The sequence below is a fragment of the Drosophila subpulchrella genome, chromosome X, assembly GCF_014743375.2.
Source record: "Drosophila subpulchrella strain 33 F10 #4 breed RU33 chromosome X, RU_Dsub_v1.1 Primary Assembly, whole genome shotgun sequence".
Taxonomy (NCBI): domain Eukaryota; kingdom Metazoa; phylum Arthropoda; class Insecta; order Diptera; family Drosophilidae; genus Drosophila; species Drosophila subpulchrella.
Genome location: NC_050613.1, coordinates 10,725,244 through 10,748,184, shown reverse-complemented (window position 1 = coordinate 10,748,184; position 22,941 = coordinate 10,725,244). Strand labels below are relative to the sequence as shown.

The following is a 22,941-nucleotide window of genomic DNA, read 5'->3' as shown; positions in this document are numbered from 1 at the left end:
GGACATGTTGTACAATGGATGTTGATTACATTTCGTAAAACAAAATTTGATTTCGAAAACGATCAGAAAATTAAACCACAGAAAGTTAGAGGCACGCCTATTAAAAGTCCGATTTCAGTGAGTCTAGTTGGAAAGTAGAAAGCAAATTGGAATTAAAGAGTAAAGAGTAAAGTTTAGAAAATCATAATTTTCTTTAATTTGTACCTGAACGACCCCGCGATGACAGCTGTTAAAATCAGTGCTGTGGGGGCGAAAAACTCCGCGCGCGCTATTAAAGTTTAAATTATAAAAAAACACAGGTGAGTCGAAAATGACTTGGCATGCAGTCAAACATTAATTTGCGGGCATAATTAACTTCGCTTAAGATTGCTGGCAGCCAAGGAGCCGTGAAATGCGGAGACGGCCGCCGGTAATATTCAGTGATTAACAACTGTAAAATCTAAAATCAGTATAAATATTCATGTGTGTTGATTTAAAGGATTTTGGTGAAATCCGGACCCGAATCGGAGCGGAGGTCCGAAACTAACGTGCAACATCCAATAAAAGCAAGTGCAGCGCGGATTATTAGAGCATAAAGCACCGGGGGCTCAGTCTCAATCTGAATCCGAATCTCGACTAAAGTCTCGGTCGCCAGCCAAGCAAAACGGCCGAGACGCGTCTTTCGGGTGGCCAGCTGCAGTTTCGGATGCAGTTTCGGCTGCAGCTGCAATTAAATATGCAATGCACTTAAGTTATGCACATTTCCTTTGCCCAGGCACCGTTACGATTTCGGATTTTAAATCCCGCGCGAAAGTTAACAGCGCTGTTGGCTAGCAGACGTCGGCCTCTGTTGCTGTTAGCCAACAGCGACCTCTATCTGGCTCGTTTTTCGCCAGTGCTGAGATCTTGGCCCATTACCCGCTAACTCTGTATTGGTACTCATTTTAATTAGTATGTAAATTCAAATAATTTCGTAATATATTTTAATATATATTTTTATTAATATTGTATTTTTTTTTTTGAGAACAAGCCAAATTTCACATGCAGCTAATAAGTTAAGCAACCATTATTTAAAAATTGTAAAATAAGACTTTAAAAATCCTAATGGTTGTTGGATAAACATTCCCTGTAAAAGATTAGGTACACTTACAAATTCTCTAGCATTTCGATCTTTTCCTAACGATTTTAACTTTCATATGTTTTTATTATAAAATATTTGGTATAAGAAGTTTTTCCAAAAACATTAATACAAGTCGGTTTATGCATAAGTGCTTTTATTATTATTTTAATCAAAACTTCAAAAAGGGCGGCTTCGGCTGAAAAACTAGCCAGATTGCAGTGCGACCAGAGCGCCAATCTGGCGGGAAACCGCCGCCACTGCAACAGCGGCATCTCTGGCGGGCGATACAAATAGCGAGGCCTCGCTCGCAACGGGTTTCATTCCCACTCGAGTGCAATTCGTGAGCGGTCGTTCTCTCCTCTCTCTCTCTCTCGCAAGAAGCAAACTTTGTGCGCGCATGCGTCTCGTCTCAGAAAAACCTGCAATCAGAAATCTCGAATCGTGAAAATCCTTTTCTGCCATACCAAAAATAGAGCCGGACAAAGCAAAGCGTTCGATTGCCTTCTGCTTATTTCGAGCAGGGTAAAACATAAAGGAAAATACAAAAGTTAATTACACCGCCCCCCAAAAAACAACCGTGATTTGTTTACGTTTTTTTCTTCACTTTTTTTTTGCATTGTGTGAGTGTGAATCGAAGGAGAAGTTAAATTGCTGGCCAAAATATTCCAGATATTCCTAGATATATTCGAAATTCGAATTGGCGAAGTGAAGGGTGTGACGACAGACGCACACACACACACACAGGCACACGCACACGAATGCACTGAAAAAACACCGGCTAAAAGGCAGACGAAAAGGAGACGAGAGAGCGAGTGCTAAATAGAAAACGCAAAAACAGGATAATAAGCAACAAACTAATACTATAAAACAAGCGACTAAGTGACATCTCGATCTCGCCGAGAAGAAGTAGCAGCAGCAACAACAACAACAACAGCGGCGACAACAACATCACCAGCAGCGGCAACAACAACAACGAGAGCAGCGAAGAGCAAAGAGCCAAAAAGAAGGAGCAGCAAAGGCAAAGAAAGTAAGTGGAATTCCTTGCCCAAAGATGGCTCTCCCTGGCTCTCTCATCCAGGCTAGGGATGACCCACAGTCGTGTCACGAAAATGTGCATTTTTTTGTTTTCAGCAAATGTCAAAAAATAATTATCGACCAAAAAAATAATTAAGTATTTGGGTAGTTTTGTTGCCAAAAAAGGAAGTAAATTTGAGTAAAAATATAAGCCACTTTCAATGGGCGAAGATTAAAAATATTGAAAAGATTTTGTATCGGGAGTTCTTTGAAAAAACTTATTTCCAGTTTATAGAATGCCGAAGCGAATAGATTCCAGACTTTCCTTGGTCTGAATGAATAAATTCCATACTTCCTTTGATCTGAAACCGCCGAAATTAAGGTTTATGAGAAATAAAAATCCAAAACCAAAATAATAAATGTTAAGGATAACTTCAAAACTATATTTAATTTAAAAATGTAAATATATTTTTATAAAAATTAAGTTGATAAAGTGCTATAATTTCTGAGTTATTTCTCAACTGAAACTTTTGAGGCTTTCGTAACTCCCGTTGATCCTCAAGTTGAAAAACAAAACGTTTTGAATTTCGAAAAATGTGAGTGAGAGCCGCTTTTCGTGTCACGCGACCATCCCTTCTTCCAGACGTCTTGTGCAAATTAGACAGAGCCGGCTGCTGCTCCATTTCCAGGTGTAAAGCCAATGGCCACGGTTTTACTCTGGGCCTCTTGCAAGTCATAAAATCTATGGCAGTTGTCAGTTCGCTTCGCTGCCTGTTTTCTGTATTTTCTGTTGTTTTTCTCTGTTTTTTCTGCCTTTTCCACCGCCCCTCGAAAACCTCTCCTCCTCTCCGCCTCACCGCCTTTTTTGCTTTAGCATTTTTCACTTTAGCATTTCATTTTGAGCTCTCCTTCGGCCGCTCCACCTTGTGGCATTGTTTTTCAGTTTCAATTCCAGCCGCTGCCGCTGATTTTTCCAACCGGCTTTCGGCTGGCTAATTGCCTTGACATTGGCATTCCTCCTCTCTCTCTCTCTTCTTCATTTTTGCACTCCTCTGTTTCAATCATTCAAGTTCAACTATAAACAGACATAAACACGCAGTCAAGGTGCCACCGCCCCCCTTTTATTTTGTGGCCCCGCCCCCTTTCCACATAACTGTTGTTTCTCTGGCTCTCTTTGGGGGCTTAGTTTAGTTTTGCCTTGTTTACGTTTTCTCCTGCTCCTTGCTTTCCTTTGGTTCGGCTGCACGGAGTTTCCTTTTTGTTCCTTTGTTTCCACGCTCCAAAACGCATCCAATCCGATTTGCAGTCGTATTGGTGCCGGGTGTCGGTGTGTATGTATCCGTGTCTGCTCTTCCGCTGCTGTCCGTCCGTAAGTTCCGTTTGTCCTGCCGTCTGTCTGCACTGAAAAAAATCAGGTCCTCTAGGATGAGTTGTATATTAAATTTGAATGATTTACCTTAAAAACATGAATTTGGTTTATTATTTTCTAATATTTCTAATTCATTTAATAAAAATTATAAAATAATTAATTAAGGATAATCATCATTTCACATTAGTTTTTCTTGCTGTACATCCATCCTTTTAAAATTGATGCGGATGCATGCAGGGCGTGTACTTTATAGGCAATATTATGACAAAAGAAAAACAGAAACTTCTTAAATCATTGAAAGAAATCAGCTTTTTAAATCTTTTTATAAAAGTATTAAAATAATAATAATACTAAAATACAAAAATTAAATTATTTCTAGCTTTGAAACCATTAAATTCTAATTATCATCGTTTACAAATCCAAAAACCATATAATTATTCCTGTCAGTCAAAAATGTAAGCCACCACTGTGACAGCGTAGGGTATTATCCTTGTCGAGAAATTGCATTCAATTGGAAAATTGCAATTTGGCTTTGGCAAACATTTTTTTGGACCCATGGTGGGCGACGGCCGACGACACGTCATGGATATTTCTTTTGTTTTCGCAGTGCGTTTCTGCCTCATTTTGCACAATCACCCCCTGGAACCCCGTGGAACCCCGTGGAACCCCGTGGAACCCCGTGGAACCCCGAGGAACCCCTGGCACACGGGCACTCCCCCCTTTTGTATCCTGCCCTACCCCAGTAAAATGGCAAATCAATAATTTTCAATGAGGATTTTGCATTTTAGCCGGCCTTTCGCTTGGGTTCTCGGGATCAATTAGTATGCCAGGAGCGAAATTCCCCTGAAAATGGATGGTACGAAGGTAGACTTGTAGCACATAAACCCCCCACTCACTGAGTCACGTTTTGTTTGTGTGATTTTGCCTGTGCTAATGGCAACGTCTCCCATATCTTATATATATATGTATATACCTTTGTATAATATATAGCCTCTACCCACCCGCATTCCCCTCTGCTTTTTCGACTGCTTATGTGGAATGGCAATCGAATGCTTCCGCTGCTCGCCGGAAATCAGGTACACCGACAATGACAAAACCCCCTTCCACCCATGCTAACCCACACCACCTTCATTAAAGACGGGTCCCCAACACCCTTGATTGCCCACCCATCGAGCTACTTCTTGACTTTTTTTGTTTCTTGAAGTTTTCGCCCGCAGAAGCCTTTGTCGCAACAGTCTGCCGAAGAGTTGGTACATAAAAAACAGTTCTGGTCGAAAGACTAGTAGTTTCTGAGAAATAAATTATATTTACAATTTTTTTTATATTTTATTTTGATTTGTTAAAGAAAGATTAAGCCTATGTGTCAAAAACAATAAAATAACATGCCTATGTAAAACAATAATTTAAAGAGATCTTAAATGTACATTTTTAAATCTCATAAAGATAAACTTAAAAGGTTGGGTTCGAAATATGAATGTATCAGCTTTAAACTAAAAAAGAGCAATAAAAACAGCGTATTAGTTTAAGATATTAATATTATTTTTATTATTATAACAGATTAGAAAATCATAAAAAGTGTTCAGCTGCAAATTAAATGCGAATATTAACTGAATGTTGAAATTTTTTTTTTTTTTAAATATTTTTAATTGGACTTTACCAAAAAATAGACTTACCATTTTTGATTTATTGACTAATTTTGTTTCTACCATCTTTTTTAGTATGTTAGCTTATTTGAAAATTGAGTTTAACTTATTGCTTAAACTTTTGAAAAGAACTCCTATGATTGTGGTCTTCACTGTATGTATGCGCTTATTTATGGGAGTGTGCCTATGTACTTGTTTTTGGATTTCGGCTGCATATGCTCGCATTACACCCCCGTCTTGTGTCGCCTCCCCGCCCCCAGCTGCACCCCAACCCCCTGCGTATCTGTCATCAATTGCAGCTGTCGCCCGTCCTTGAACGCACTTTACGCACTCATTGTCAGGGGCGGTGGGGGTTTTATGGCCTGTTGAGGGGGGTGAGAGGGTGAGATGGTAATGGGTGTGTCTAGGGTTGAACGAAATGCCAGCCACTAGATAAGCTATTTATATCCCCTGTAGAAATACTCCCGGAGGAGCACTTCTTCTTCTTATTTAACTCGCATTTCTTTGTTCGATTTTGCATTTATTTCTAAGATATGCCATATTTATGGACTAAGTATAGTCATTTCTGTTTCGATAATATTTTTTTAAGTTTTAATAATGACTAACATTATTTTTAAATTTAAGATTTATAAGTTCTCACTGCTAAATATGTACTTTTATCAGTTTCTCGTAACTCGAACTTCTTTGTGTGACTTATAATGCTGAAATCAGCCCGGATATTTATGTATATCGCCTGCAAGTACATTTCCCTTTCATTATCGCCTTTCATTTACTCATTTCCCATTTAGTTGGCACTTCATTGTGCGTTTTCAGGCAATAATCGTAATCCCTGCAGGGCACAAAAGGGTTTCAGTTCCCTACGATACCGATTCCCAGCGACTCTTTGTTAGTTTCTTGGGTAACGCAGCAACTCCCCCAAGTTCTCTGGGTTTTATTGTCAGTACTCCCGTATATCTGTTGCTGCTGCTGAGTCATATCCCCCCCATATTGTCAATCTTGTTCTTTACTCCTTTTTATATTTTTTCGGCTTTTTTCTTGTTGACTAGTTTCGCTTTCAACGGCACGCCCTTACCTTACCCTCTCGAGTACCCAAGTTCCCGAGTTCCCAACTTCCCGACTTTCCGACTTGCCGACTACTTGTGATTCAGGCTGCCTCTTGTGTTTTGCCTTTCCTGCCAACTTAAAAAACTCACTTAAGGCCCATATATCAATGGCCCGCGCTGACTCCCCGACTTGTGGGCATTATCAATGCAAATGGGCATGGTATTTTGAAATCTTGGACGGGGGTTACGAAGGCGCCCGCCTGTCGTCGTCGTCGTCGATGCACTTGGTCCTCCCCATCCGCACTCCCCGTACTTCTTGCAGTACAAATAATTGATATGCTCTCGGGTCTTTGCCGTCAGCCTTTTCTGATTTTTCAGCCGTTGATATTTCTTGGGTTCATTGGACTTTCAGCATCGCAGGCCCAAACATATCAGCGCTTCCGTTCGATAAAGCGAGATGCATAAATACTATGCGGTATTATCAACAAAATAAACTGCATCCTAAGAAGCTGGACCCGATAATTACAAATGTGGTGTTAATAACATTTAACCAATAAAAATCCTAAGGTTATTGTTCTGAGTATGGAAAATTATATACAAAATGTATTTTCTTGACTTGTTATAAATTTTAAAAGTGCAGGAAAATAAATTTCATCGGAATGACTTCCATAAAAATATATTTGAAAATAATATAATATATATATAATAATATTATATATATATAATAACATAATATATATACAATAATATAATATTTTAAAACTGTCAGAAAATAAATCTCAACCAATTTACCTTATTCTGAAAAATATATTGAAAATAATATAATCTATACCTATTAGTAAATTTTAAAATTGTCAGAAATTAAATATCAACCCATTAATCTTCATTAGTCCGGAAAATATATTTGAAAATATTTTGATTTCTTTATGTGGCACTTGGTGTAACCATTTTTTATGCATTTTTATTTTAGTTCCTCACTCCAATAAAACAAAATAGTTATGTTTTGAATAGCTTAAATTTGTTTGCCACTCTGAGCGATTTATGCTAATTTTTTCACCGACGGGTGGTAAATGGCGTTGGGGTTTTTACCCAGAGGTGTCGCCACAAATTCATTTTGTCCAATCTATATTTTTTTTGTATTAAGCTGCGGGTCGGGAAACCGGGAGGCTGGCAGACTGGGGGGCGTGGCAAGTGGCGCATGCCACACAAGTGCAAGTTGCAGTTTGCAGTGGTTTGCTGTTTGGTATTTGCTGCTGATAAACTTGTTGCGCTGAAATATGAAAAAAACCGCAACCAGATGCCAAAGATGCTTTTGGGTGAAGTGCAGCGGTGACTGGAGGCCATTGCAACTCACAATCCGTATCCGAATGCGAACGCGAGTCCCAATGCAACTGGTCCAGCGGGTTGTCAAGTAAGACATAAATGCCGCGGCTTTGGCCCCAGACTTCAACATCATCTTCAGGTTCAGTTTGAGGTTAGCCAAAACGAAAAGATGGATTGATGGGATAACCATTTGCAAGGCAATTAAACTAACAAAATGTTGGATTTCATTTAATTAGCACAGTCTTTTCAATACTTTTCAGTGTTTCATTAAGATATCATATTGTAATCTAAACTATAATACATTAATTGATTTTTAAATAACTCCCCATCGGTACCATCATATTTTTTTTAAATATGGAAGAATATTTAAAAAAACACCCCTACATTCTAAATAAAAATGTATCTTTTATCTTTTTTTTATTTTCCATAAGCTCTGGTAAAATTAAATTAATTTTGGACCTTCATATTGTACTCTAATATAATTTAAATTTCTTTTTTAATGCTTAAAATATATAGCTCAAGAAGTAAATAAATAATAATTGAATAACTTCCCATAGAGATCAACGTATCGCTTGCTTAAATATGGAATAATGTTTATACAATCTTTATAGGGCACATTCTAAGAAAGGTGTCTTCCATCTGATATTTATTTTCCATAAGCTCTGCGAATAATTCATATCAGTAATCATAAATTAGAATTGAATGGCCACCACAGCAGCCAGCCCCTTTTAATTCGATTGCCTCCATTGGCCGGAATTCTTCGGATGAAAGATGGAAAATATTGATCCAGGGCAAAATGCATTTTTTCATGCCCGCCAGAGGCATCTGCTCTATGCAATTTGCTCGACTCCGTGATATTTATGCGCATTGTTATTATGTATTGAAAATGCGAACAAATTATTAATGTGCGGAGGGGTCGGGAGGGGGGCTATTTTTTTTTTTAACTGTTGGAGGTTTAAATGTGGTAGACGGTGGGTCGAACGCTTCGGAGATTTTCCAACCGACTTTCCCGCGCTCTCTGCTGTCGGCGTTCATATATATAATTGGCGCATAAATCATTTTACCTGCTTCGCCGAGAGCACAGCGGTAATTTCAGTGTTGCCACAACAACGGACGAGCGAAGCGAACGAAACGAAGAAGACCGTTAACTGTTTTGCCTCAGATACATTTGTATCTCATGCCACAGATGTTTTCGTATCCAACACAGATGCGTTCAATAAACCAAACCTCGACTTAATTGCAGACCATCCCCCGTCTATATTATCCCTCCTTCATATTTCCCCCCTCTCTATTCGCTCTAATCTCCAAAAGAAAGGAGTTAGAAAGAGACAGAGAGTGAGAGCGAAAACCCGAACCCAAAACCGTTTTGTCTTGTTTCGTTCAGTTTGGTCTGGCTTTTTTGGTGGCTTTCATTGATTTCTCTATTTGAAATCACTCCATTTCATTATTGATTTTGATTTTTTGATTGCCGTCCATCCGATCGTCTCGTTTGAACTGTAAATTGCACTGGATCGGATCTGTTTTGATGGAATACACAAAGAGAAATGCGATACTATGTTATATTGTCTATAACTATCCGTATACCAAAGATTATTAAAACTATACTTTACTATTATCAATTAAGAATACTTATAGATATATTCTCTTTAACTGTAAAGCCTTATCTATAAGTATTTTATATTTAAGGTGAATCTATTCGCTAAATAATATTATTATACAATATACTACACCTTATACTATACCATCTACTATACCATATTTCAATAAAAGTTAAGTCCATCAATCTAGATTAAAACCGATTTAATTGATATGGTAAACGGTTAAATGGGTCGTTATAAATATGATTCTTTTACCATAGATATCTCCTCCTTTTTTCTTGCTGTGCACATCGTTAAAACCCAGCTCGGTTTGTTATTTTTAGGTAGCGCCGTTGGGGATGCCGTTTGCCACTGTCATCATCTTGGGCCACAAATGTGCATAACAATGGCCTTAAAGTTTGAACTATAAAGCCAACTTCGATTGCGAACGCCAGCGCGGTTCTAACGGTTTTTGGCAAACCGCCGAAAACCGAAATACACAAATTGTTAATCTTTTGTGTCATTGGCGGTGACTTTTACTTTTAAAGCCGTCGATCTTTTGCCTCGTAATAATTGATTGCTGCACTTGTTTTGGCGCTTTCTAAAATGCAAAGGCTGCAAAAAAAAATACGAAATGCGAAAAAAACAAAAAGATAGTGTAAAGTAGAGTAAAGAAGAAGCAAAAAGAAAAGCTTTGCGGTGGGTAATTATAAAACAATTGGAAAGGTGACCTGCTGAGTGGACGAGTTGAGTTGATTTTAGTTGAGTGCTTGCCGTGACAAACGATCGCCGGTTATAGACCAGATCGGCTATTGAATTCGTTGTTAATTGAATTGTGGTCGAGTTGTTGTGCTGTGTTGTGTTGGTTGTAAGGCTTCATTATGGGGGATTTGCAACAATTTGCTGGCCGGCACAGCAGCGGGCACACAAATGTGTGCCATCCACGACATGTCCGCAATTATCGTAACTGAGACATGGCCATATAATGGCTTCTATATCATCGCCATATTCGATTCAATTCGATATTTAGCCTGCAAAAATGCTGTCTCTTCTCTTGGCGAAATTTCGTCTGCATGTAAATTCTCCGCCAAAAGCCAGAGACAAAAAAAAAAACCAAACACGAAGAAAGTTGTCTTCTTTTGTTTTCATCGACTGCGCTGGGGAAAAACAATAAACAACCGCAAAATGTTTTATAAATAACAGGCCCAAGGCAACTCATCAAGCTCAAGAGTGTGTGCGCGGTGTAAACGCTTTTGCATCTCACTATTCACTATTCACATTTCGAGTATCTCCGCTCGGGGGATGCCATCCATGTCCATGGCACCCTGAACCACTAGGGTATTGTAATATTTTCAGAGATCTGATAAATGTGTAATATCATTTTTCAAGTTCTATGTAGTTCTGGTTGTCTGGTTATAGTGAAATATTAATAATATTTAATATAAAAACATTTACATATACAAGATCTTTTAATTGTTTTTAAATTTTATTGGAGATTTCCAGAAATAAAAACGGTATTTGGAAATGTTTTTAAGATCACTTAAATATTAAAACAGAACATATTGTTGAAAAAACACCAATCTCATTATCTTGACTTATTTATGATAAGTTTAATATTATGAATTGAGCTTATATCAATATATTTTATAGTGAAGATCTTAGATATACTATAAAAATCTATACTACAATTTTTAGAGATCTGATGATTCTTAGTCATTTTCAGGTAGGTTTTCTTGGCATTACGGGTTTTTAGAACTTCAGTTTTGAATAGTTTTAGTCCATTTAAATTACCGATTCGATTGAAGGGTATTCAGGTTTTTGGAACCCCCATTTCTTGCCGGCTCCTTGAGTCTGTTGCGCCGCATTCTTGACAGCCATAAAAGTAGCAACACGAACACGATCACAATGCAATGCTGCAACGCTTGAGAGCGCGTGCGCGCGTGCGTCAGAGGCGAGTGGGAAAGGGAGGGCGCTACTTGCCACTAGCTGCTTGCTGCTTGATGGCTAGATGGAAGAAAGTGCAACAGAGACAGGTGGAGTGAGTCGAGGAGACTCGCTAACTGTAGCAGTCTACAGTCTACAATCTACAGTCTACAGTCTTCAATGTTTCCATTTCTTTGGCCAGAAGAAGAGAGTCTTTGGAGCCGAGAATTGAGAACCGAGAACTCGAAGCTCCAAGGCCCCCTGTAATGTCTTGTTAGGCGTAGATGATCTTTGCTTGTGTTCGTATTTTTAGAACGCCAATGCTGCTCCATTTGCTGTGCTGCATTACAGTAAAATATACCGTATGCTGCAGCATATTTCTCCCACCACCCCGCGACCTCCTCCTTCCCCTTTCTCCGCCTCATTTAAGGCTGCTTATAAAATGTTATAAAAGAGCCAGCCCCCGGGGCAGCGAAAGAAAGAAAGAAAATCCACAATCGCACAATCGATGTCTGGCTCTTTTGTCGCTGATTTATTGCGCTTATGAGAAAAATTGCCGAAACCAAGTCAGCTTTTTAATTCGGCGAAAAAAAACTATATAAAGCATGGAAAATTGGCCAACCACAGTGGAAGATCGGTAATGGAAAGATCATTAGCTTTTATGTAACACCTTTGTGATGGCCAATAGAGCAGAGAGAAATAAGGGTCAATCTTATTAAATTGCAATACTTTTGGATGATATGGAGAAATACAGTTTATATAACATCTTAAAAGTCTTTAGTATGGTAAAAAATTAATTTCATTATTGGATCTTAAACTTAACTATACTTATAAAGTGAAACCCTTTCGATCACTTTGCATCCCTTTATGTATTATTCAGATAAAATAATCAAGATCTTTAATAATTCTTAATAGTTTTTAAATATTTGCAAATATTATATCTAAAATTTGTAAATAGAGCAACTGTTTTTGGGACTATGTTTTAGAACTACGGATTTTTCTCGTTCTCTATGAAACAATATATTATTTAAACATGTTTTTAAATTCTAATACATTTTACTAAATATTTTAAGAGTCTTAAGTAATAGAGCAACTATTTTTGGGACTATGTTTTAGAACTAAGGATTATCCTCGTTCTCTATGAACAATATATTATTTAAATATATTTTTAAATAATAATTCATTTTATTAAATATTTCAAAGGTCTTAGGTAATAGAGATAGAGATTTTTTTTGGGATTATGTTCTAGAACTAAGGATTATCCTTGTTATCTATGAGTTCCTTGTACCAAGTGTTCACTGTGCTCGCATGCGAGAGACAATGATGAAGATGAAGTGGCAACAGCTGAACGGAGAAACAGCTGCACTGGCATTGAAAACCTGGCCATGGTTAGATGTTGGATCGCGCATTTTAGATCTGTTCGCATTGTTCGAATGCGACTGCGTTTATCAGCTAGCTAGCTAGCTAGCTTTACCGTTATCATTAACCAGCCGCGGTACAGAGGCAGCGACGTCGGCAGAGCACGCATGAGAGCGAAACACACGCAAAATAAAAGCAGGTTGGGCGTACCAAAAAGGGGGAGGGAGAAGGAGAAGGAGAAGGAGGCGGGGAGATAGATAGAAAGAAAGAACGAAAGAAAGAGGAGGTGGAGAGCCAGGCAGAGCAACACGTCAATTGGTGAAAGGTGCGCTGGATGCGATAAAGCTTCCATCATATTTTACATTTTCGTAATTTGCTAAAAGCACACACCAAACACACACACACAAAAAAAGAGCACACAAACACTCCATAGTGTGCGTGTGCAATTTCATTTAATTAGATTGCGTTTTAATAATGCCACACACAAGCACACACTCCACACACAAATACTCATTAAGGGAAAGATAAAAGATACAGATAGAGATACAGATACACCATCATGCCTATCATACATTTGCAGCAGGAATTCGCACATGGGAACATACAACATACACACATACGACATTCAATCGCCGATATTGATAGTGTAATTTAATTGATTTGCCAGCAGAGCAGAGCAACAAGAAGAAAAACTCGAAGCAACAAGAGAATAATAATGAGCAGACAAGAAGATGCGGCGCTATAAAGATGGGGCTTTGAAATACCCTGGGAAAGCCCCATTTTCGTTGGATTTAACATCAATATCTCCTATGATTATTGTGAAATTTAGCAGATCTGTGTATTATGGCTCTACATTTTATCATACCCAAATTGGATCCATTATCTCTATAACTTCAATTGTAAATATCAGAACCTCCTACGACTATTGTGAAATTTAGCAGATCTGTGTATTATGGCTCAACATTTTATCATACACTAATTGGTTCCATTATCTCTATAGATACCATACTCTGATTTTTGAATGCTATCCTTAATATATATTTCTGATATAGCGATCAAGTATTGATATCTTACTATAGTTATTACGATTTATTAGTTTGTTTTTGAATTTCCTCTTTAAATAGACTGAAAATATACTTTCCCTGCCTAAAAGCCAAGTTAATAGCCCCATTTTCAAGGGCAGGGTAGTAAAAGCAGACAAAGAGCGAATCAGTGCCACTTGGCAACAGCTTCTGGGCCTTTTGCCATCGAGATGGACACGAACATGGATGTGGATGTTCGGATGGATAATATGGCATGGATGTGGATGTGGATGTGGAGGCAGTGTGGCTGCATTTGTTCCGCTTGGCGATGCCCGGCACTCCATTTGCAGTAATTGGCGCTGCTTGTGCCTCCAAGGCCCCTCGATAATGATGATAATGGTAATGATGATGAGGATGGTGTTGCAGCTGATGATGCTGCTGCTTTTGTTGCTGCTGCTGCTGCTGCAACGGTGCCTAACCGTTGTGTTTGGCCAACAGGCCAACATGGCTTTGTCTAATTGCTTGAGGACGTCTCTGTGTATCTTTGCCCGGCGATCTGCAGTCTGACCTCCGTATAAAACTGACAAAAAACGAGAAAAAAAACCCGACTCGTTTGCATAATTAATAATGATTTGCACTGCTCAAGTGTGTGGAAATCGTCTTGTAAACGGCAATAATTAATTTTCCAGCGAAATTGTACAAACATTTTCGCCTATCGAATTGCATTTAACCTGAAAATAAATGTCGAAAGACGTTAAGAGGGAGGTGGCCAAAAAGCGGCGAAAGGTGAGAGGTGCAGTTGAAGAGCTTTCAGCTGACGAGGCATCATATAGCGAGCGTTGACTCCGAAATAATCCAACGGATAACCGAAACGGGCGATTTGCACATGCAAAAAACTATTATACCCATTTCAAAATCAAACAGTTGTTAGGAAATGCAGAAATATTAAGGCCAAACCAATTTAATCTGTATTACAGAGTTTATAAACCAATCTATAATCTATTATTTCTGCATTTTCTACTATATATCATACTGAAATATTACAATTATCTATTGTTTGAAAGCTATCCACCATAAAGATACCAATTGTAATTAAACATAAGCTGTCTTTCCATTTGTTAAACATTTTTAATGACTTATATGCCAGATTTAAGATGATCTTATATTTTAATGTGCAATTTTCGTTTCGTTTGTCGTTTTTATTTGTATTTTCATTTTCGTTTGCATTTCATTTGATGATAATCTGCCATCTGCGATTTGCTTTCAAGCCAACGCCCAGGCCATCGTCCTCAGGCAAAGTTTTCTTTTTTTTCCCCCTGTTCAGGAGCCAACGCCTAGAAATAAAAAAAAAAAAGAAAATTAAAAAAAGCAGGGAAATGTAGGAGTCGCTGTCACGCTTTTGTCTTCAACTCCTTTAACGCCCCTCTGTGTTTGCCTTTTTGAGAAATTAGAATGCAAAATCCAACCGCCCCCTTTTCCTTTTCCACACACACCTTTTGTGCCCGCAAATGGTTCTTTTTCTGTTTCCCCAGCTTATTTATTATGATTATTGTGCCCCCGTGACTGTTTTTCTCTTCATTTTTTTGTTAGTGTCTCTGGCCTGGCATATTTTTTTATTTATTTTTATTTCTCTTTTTTTTCTTTATAGTTTTTTCTTGGTGTTCTTAATTTATGTTTAGCGTTACTGGCTGCGGCTTTTTATTGTCGGCCGGGAGTTGTTGACTCATCCGGGCCCGGCGATTCATAAGCTCTGATTAGCAGGCACGCGTCACGCTAATGAGTTGTTCTTGTTCTTGATTCTGTTTATGTTTATGATTCTGCTTATTTATCTCATCCACGGGTTTTTCTCTTTTTTTTTTGTTGCAGCAATTGCTAATGGCCTTAATGTTGCAGCTGGTAAATACTTGGTATATCAGTGGCTAACGGTTGCAGGAACGGTTTTCGCAAGCATTTGTATAAGTTGATTGGAAAGCAAACAATACTAATTGCAGAATTTAATTTTTTTTTAATCTCTTGAGGCTTCACTAAAACAGCTGACAACAACAGCCAGTATCAAAAACAGACGTTTTAAATCCGAAAGCTGGGTGTTACCAGTCTACTCAATCTTTCAGCTGGTGTTTTGTTCATTAAAAGCTGATTTATTTAAACCGGTAATTGATTGCCGAGGATTATTCTCTCCTCTATGGATTTATTAATTGGATCAGTGTGTATTCCCAGTAGGTGTTGATACCCGTTTTCGAGTGCCAAACACCTGCTACGAATCGAATCGTATGGGATTGCATCTAAGGCAGTTTTATCGATGACACGATAGGAGTGTCATCGAAGCTTTGACAGCTGACTGCTGCCTGTTGAGTTCGAATTTATTGGAGCCGACTTGGATGTGGGAAATAAAAAAAAAACGAAAAAAGGAAAAAAAAACGAAAGAAAGAATGGAGTTGAAGTTGTGGATCAGCGACATGTGTCGCCATGTAATGCAAATGTTATCTGCATTTCCTGTTGGGATGAATGGCAATGCGCCAGGCAGTTGAATCGAAATCCCTGTCCCGACAACTCCTTTCCCCCCCAAAAACCCCCCTTGGAAACCCACTGTCATTCAACATGCATGCAGCACACATGGCGGACAGTGAAGACAGTGAGGACAGTGGAGACCCTGTTTGACAGCCAGTGGTAGTCGAGAGCCAAGCATACGACCCATAAATCTTGCACGCAGACCCCCTCTCCCCACGCCCCGCGACAAAGTGTTCATCAATCAAGCGGATAGTTTTACATAATTAAACGAATAATCAATGTTTTCACCCAGGGGCGTCACGAAAGGGGGACACGAATAGCAAAATCGTTATGAAAAACAAACCAAAGAGGATAGATTCGAAGATTGCTTTAATCATCAGGAGATTATATCCTTTTCATGATATGTAAAAGTATCTAAGTTGGAGTATTAAATGTTATCAGTTTATTTTCGATGAACTATATTCTATATTATCAACAATTATAATGATAAATCAGTAAAATGTATGTCTCAAGATCTCTTGATCTTAAATATCACGTCTTGGTGTACAATATTATGTGATAAACGGGATGAATGTAGTAAGATCGGATTATTGCATCTTTCATTTCCGATTTCATTATTCATGACTCTATTAGGGTTACCTACGCCCCTGTACTCATCGCCTTTCCCCCCTCTTTCCATTGCAGCCATAAAGTTCGTTCTTCCTCTCAAAAGAAGCCGGAATCCGGAGACAGCCCCAAGATTGCTCCCATCAGCACCATGAACGGCCAGGGCTGCGAGCTGGGCCACAGCAACGGGGACATCATCTCACAGAACCAACAGAAGGGATGGTGGACCATCGGCCTGATCAACGGCCAGCACAAGTACATGACCGCGGAGACCTTTGGGTTCAAGCTCAACGCCAATGGCGCCAGTCTGAAGAAGAAGCAGCTGTGGACGCTGGAACCCTCGAACACCGGTGAAAGTGAGTATAACTACTATACCGCCTTGAAAATGGTTTTAAAAAGGTTATTGTTAGTGGTTTTTGAGTCGAAGTTTAACCAAATCAAGTCGTACATCTACAAGACCGACTGCTTTGAGCAACTTGCGACAAATGCTATCGATCCCAATCACTTTAAGGATCATTTATTTTTTGACAAATTTTCGCATTTTTATAAGGAGATACCTCAGTTATTTTTGAGATTCTGATTTTGGTCAAAAATACTCATCTTTTAGTGGTTTTTCAGTCGTAGTTTAGCCAAATCGAGGCGTACAGCTGAAAGACCAACTGTTTTGAGCAGCTTGCTACAAATGCTGCCGATCCCCATCACTTTAAGGAAGATTTATTTTTTGACAAATTTTTTCATTTTTAGCAAGGGGGTACCTCAGTTATTTTTGGCATTCAGATTTTGGTCAAAAATACTAATTTTGTAGTGGTTTTTCAGTCGTAGTTTAGCCAAATCAAGGCGTACAGCTGAAAGACCGACTGTTTTGAGCAGCTTGCTTCATTTGCTATCGATCCCTATCACTTTAAGGAAGATTTTTTTTTTGACAAATTTTTTCATTTTTTGTAAGGGGGTACATCGTTTATTTTTGGAATTCAGATTTTGGTCAAAAATACTCATATTTTAGTGGTTTTTCAGTCGTAGTTTAGCCTATTCAAGGCGTACAGCTAAAAGACCGACTGTTTCGAGCAGCTTGCTACAAATGCTATCGATCCCTATCATTTTAAGGAACACATTTATTTTTTGACCCATTTTTGCATTTTTCAAAATGTCATATTTTAGCAGGGTCCTCTTTTTTGAATATTTGTATGAAAAATAAAAGAGAAAATACTTCTTGATTTTCACTCGGTGCTTTGTTTTCAATCCCAGCTGTGGCTTTCCACACGCGATTGGCAGTTCAGTTTCTGGCTAATCGATGGCACACCTTAACATTTAAATGGCAAACAATATCCATGTGCCCGTTATCTGCGGTCGGCGATAAGCATGTTAATCCAACGGCTGCAAGTGATTTTTTGTTTTATTTCGGATTTAGTTGGGGAGCGGTATTATTTCGAACCAGTTACCCCCATCCTTGGGCTTAAGTGGCAGAGTCGAAACCATTTGCCAAGCGTAATCACTATCATCTTGGCCAGTTAGTGGAGTCTTTTTATTTTTTCTTTTCTTTTTTTTTTCCTTTGCTTACAACATAAATCATTTGGGGTCTCTCCAACAGCAGAGGGGCCGATATAATTCCAGTTGCACTAATTTGACGTGCTGCAGAGTAGAAAACAAAGCGCCTCACGAATTTGGCATCATTTATCAAGAGGGGCGACTGCATTGCAATTCGAATTGGATTTGGAGTTGGCTTTGGCTTTGGAGTCGGACTTGCACTTGGAATTGCAGTCTCGAAGTCTTGCAGTCCGTTGTGTTTTGTCCGTGGCCAGCAATTACAATTAAAGCTGGCCAGCAACTGGTTTTTTATTCACCGACGCCACTCTGGTCGTTGCCACTGGCAATTAATAAACATTTTCTATAATACCAAAGCCATAAGTCAGCCGGCATTCGCAGTGGCCATTAAAATAGCTCATCCAAATTGAAAATTTCTTGCTTGGCCTTGCCAGCCAGCCATCCAGCCAGCTAGCTCCTGGTGGAATGGAGTTCCCAACTTAATGTCCACTGGTTGGTCTTGGTGGATATGGATTATTGAGCCAAATGGCTTAATATATGATAGCATTCAAAATGTTTGGAAAGCGAGCCAAATCGGTATGACAGGGTATCGATGATAGCCATAGCCGATTTTCAAATTTTTCTAACCCAGCAGGGGGTATTTTTATAAGCATAATATTTTGTATAAGCCTGACTAATCCGTTTTGTCACCTGGGTATTATCTACTTACGATCTCATATGATTTTATTAAATCTTTCAAACCTCTCTGGGGGTATTTCTAGTCGAATTTAATGAAGTATCTTGAACATATCGTACACGAGTTATTAGTGTCGATTTAAATTAAATTAGAGCCTCACTAATTTGATTGCTTGCTTCTCTCGCTATTCCAGGTATTATCTACTTATAATCTTATGATCTTAATATTATGATTTTACTTCTAGTAAAATCAATTCAAATATCTTAAATATAACATTAACATACAAGTATTAATTTCGATTTAAATTAAATTTAGAACCTTTCTAATTTGCTTAGTCGTCGCTCTCGCTTTTCCAGGTATTATCTACTTACGATCTCATCTGAACAAGTACCTTTCGGTCGATCAGTTTGGCAACGTGCTGTGCGAGAGCGAGGAGCGGGACGCGGGCAGCCGCTTCCAGATCAGCATCAGTGAGGACGGCAGCGGTCGCTGGGCGCTGAAGAACGAGTCGCGCGGCTACTTCCTTGGCGGCACTCCGGACAAACTGGTCTGCACGGCCAAAACGCCCGGCGCCAGTGAGTTCTGGACGGTCCATTTGGCCGCCCGGCCGCAGGTGAATCTGCGTTCCATTGGACGCAAGCGGTTCGCTCATCTCTCGGAATCGCAGGACGAGATCCATGTGGATGCCAACATTCCGTGGGGCGAGGATACGCTCTTTACGCTGGAGTTCCGTGCCGAGGAGGGCGGTCGTTATGCCCTGCATACGTGCAACAACAAGTGAGTGATTGGATTTGGAAAAGATAATAGTAAACGATGCAGCAGTTGCAAGCATATGGTTTTGTTTAGCAGTAGCAGCCATTTGGTTTTGTTTACTCTGGGTAAACGATATAGCAGTTGCATCCATATGGTTTTGTAGGTGTATCTGGCCATACTCATTTAAAAAAATGTCTGAAACTGCCGCTGCATCGTTTACAACCAGTTTATTCCTTGAGTGTATAATCTAACTTATTTCTTTGTTCTCCCCGCACAGATATCTGAACGCCAATGGCAAACTGCAGGTGGTTTGCAACGAGGACTGTCTGTTTAGCGCCGAATATCATGGCGGTCATCTGGCGCTGCGCGATCGCCAGGGTCAATACTTGTCGCCCATTGGCTCCAAGGCGGTCCTAAAGTCCCGTTCGTCGTCGGTGACGCGGGATGAGCTCTTCTCGCTGGAGGATTCGCTGCCCCAGGCCTCTTTTATTGCGGGTCTCAATTTGCGATATGTGAGCGTTAAGCAGGGCGTCGATGTGACGGCCAACCAGGATGAGGTGGGCGAGAACGAGACGTTCCAGCTGGAGTACGACTGGTCGGCACACCGCTGGGCCCTGCGCACCACCCAGGATCGCTACTGGTGCCTGTCGGCTGGCGGCGGCATCCAGGCCACCGGCAATCGGCGCTGCGCCGATGCTCTCTTCGAGCTTATCTGGCACGGCGACGGATCGCTCTCGTTCCGGGCCAACAATGGCAAATTCTTGGCCACCAAGCGCTCCGGTCATCTGTTCGCCACCTCGGAGTCCATCGAGGAGATAGCCAAGTTCTACTTCTACTTGATCAATAGGTGAGGCAATCGCTTGAATCACTCTTATATTTCCCTAACTAATTGTATTGTTTTCAATGTACAGACCAATTCTTGTGCTGAAGTGTGAGCAGGGATTCGTGGGCTATCGCACACCCGGCAACCTGAAGCTGGAGTGCAACAAAGCCACCTATGAGACCATCCTGGTGGAGCGCGCCCAGAAGGGACTGGTACATCTGAAGGCGCACAGCGGCAAGTACTGGCGCATCGAGGGCGAGAGCATCTCGGTGGATGCCGATGCGCCCAGCGATGGATTCTTCCTGGAGCTTCGTGAGCCGACCAGGATCTGCATAAGGTTGGAGCACAACTGTTGATATCGTTGGAATAATAGCAAAGGGAAAACCATGTGTCTTTATTCCGATTGATATATTCGTTTTGATTTACTATAAGTTATTAATCCTGGTATTATATATCTTACAGATCGCAGCAGGGCAAGTATCTGGGCGCCACGAAGAACGGGGCGTTCAAGCTGCTGGACGATGGCACCGATTCGGCCACCCAGTGGGAGTTCTAGGGCGGGACCACGCCCCCTCCCACAAAGGGCTGCTGTACGCGTCATCAGTATCACAATCACACACTTCCCATCCAAGCGGGGATTCCCTAATTATCGATCCGCGCAACTGAAGCGCTGAGAAAAAGTCGCACAAGAATTTGAGATCCTAACCAGCAATTGCAACATTAACGAAAAAAGAAGGAAAACACGTTGATAGACCCAAGGAGATGCGAGTGAATGAAAAATGAAAATAAACAAAAAAAACTTATATATTTATATATAAAGATCTACGTATACATAGAAAGAGAGATTTTTTTTAAACAACCTATTTAGCTTTTTATACGTTTTATACGATGAGAATATCTACAAAACAAGAACAACAAATTTTTTAGCGTAGACAACAAAAAACGAAACTTCTGTCGCGAGTCCTTCCGTTTTATCAAATATATCAGCAACTAGGCCAGCAAAAATGAAGAAAGACATAATGGTTATACAAGCACATCATATATACACCTAAATATACATATTCGATTCGTAAAGCTTAGCGGAAAAAAAAACCGGATAAAAAGATAAGGGAAATAAGAGCAAGAAAAACATAAATAAATGAAAAAAAAATAAAAATAAATCAACACATATTCCTATAAATTTATTTATATATTTATATACATATTGATATAAACGATAACACAAGGACACACACATACACACGACCCCACACCCCCCACACACTCACACACATACCCACACACCCAAGCAAGCAATTTTAATACGCAAAACAAAATTTAGTCACTAAGCAAACCTTAAAAAATTAATCTGTAATAAAACAAAACGAAGTCAAAAATTAAACATCAAATCTCTCCGTACGGCGATTTTGCAATGGAATCAACTCCACTATATCTAACATATGCATATATTGAATTAGTTTTTTGTTATTTATTTGCGTCGATTTCTTAATTAATTAATTAGTAATCTTTTTTTTAATTTGTGCACTTCAAATCGAAACAAAAAACTCAACCCAATTTAGTTGCTAACTCTTAAAATGGAAATTTTGTATGATACATATGAAATATATACATATATACAAGACTGTTGGGCATTTTTCTGGGTTTAGGGTTCTTAACCTTAAAATGGAAATCTGATGATATGCTGGGACGGGCTTAGACTTAAAAATTAAAAGCGATAAAAGTTGGTTATAGGTTATTACGTTATAGATATTTTTACGAAGCTATCGCCTTGAAAGCAAACGTTGGAATTCAGTTTCAAATTTGAAATCTAAATACATACATCTGGCATCCCTGCTTCCAAGCGTGGGCAACTCCACGCCCAAAGCAACTCTACATTGACCGTTATTTCGAGAACCGTTACGTATTTAAAGTAAGGGTTAAATATTTTGTTTTAGATCCTATTTCTACATATATTTATATTTATATATCAAGAAAGATAAATCCCTTTTAATCAAGTGTTTTATATATTTTCTTAAATATTTTACACTTGTATATTAAAAAGCAATCAATTTTGCTCAACAGGAGTGCAGTAAAGCTGCTTAATGCAATAAGTTTGAGGGTCGCCAGTTTCTGATTGACTGGCTGACAAATGGTTGGCCCCACTTTGGAACTTTGCAACGCCCACGAGCCACGGGCCACCTGCAACGTGTGCGGAAATTGGTGCCAACTGTCATAACAAGATGGAGCACACAGATACAAATATGTATGTACTCGGTGGCAGTGGCAGCCGGGAACAATGGGGCGTGGCAGTGGACAGTGGGCGGGCACTTCGTTGGCGTCCAACTGCCTCCGTCAGGCAATAATAATTCGCCAGTCATTGACAATGTCGGTGCCATAATGGCTCTCCACTGGCTCCGGTCAGGTCCCCAACTATTCTATCCTTGGCTCCTTCCCCAAGCCATTATCCCATTACCCAAGCCACCTGCTCCTCCTCCACCTCCTCCTCGACCTGCCCTTTGGTGCACTGCGTCGACGACGTTGACAAAAACGAAATGACAGAGGGCGCGCACCCGACACCTACAATTGTCAGCGTCGTCTAAATGAATGAATTAAGTCAGCAATGTGACATAACTGCAATGACCGGACCCGGACTCCGTACCCCTACCCGTACCCGTTCCAGAA

The 22,941-nt window shown here is 39.7% G+C and overlaps 1 protein-coding gene across 2 annotated transcripts; it reads left to right on the top strand.

Moving 5' to 3' along the window:
• Window positions 1–1,431: 1,431 nt before the first annotated feature.
• LOC119557985 (protein singed) lies at window positions 1,432–21,091 on the top strand. Of its 2 annotated transcripts, none has more exons than XM_037871075.1 (6): window positions 1,432–2,126; window positions 16,565–16,842; window positions 19,061–19,481; window positions 19,735–20,304; window positions 20,369–20,617; window positions 20,743–21,091. In XM_037871075.1, the coding sequence occupies exons 2-6, from the start codon at window positions 16,638–16,640 to the stop codon at window positions 20,834–20,836; spliced, it is 1,539 nt and encodes a 512-aa protein (XP_037727003.1). In that variant the 5' UTR covers window positions 1,432–2,126; window positions 16,565–16,637; the 3' UTR covers window positions 20,837–21,091. The 2 variants fall into 2 exon arrangements, with proteins under 2 accessions (XP_037727003.1, XP_037727002.1); XM_037871074.1 differs by having other exon boundaries at window positions 19,040–19,481.
• Window positions 21,092–22,941: the final 1,850 nt, after the last annotated feature.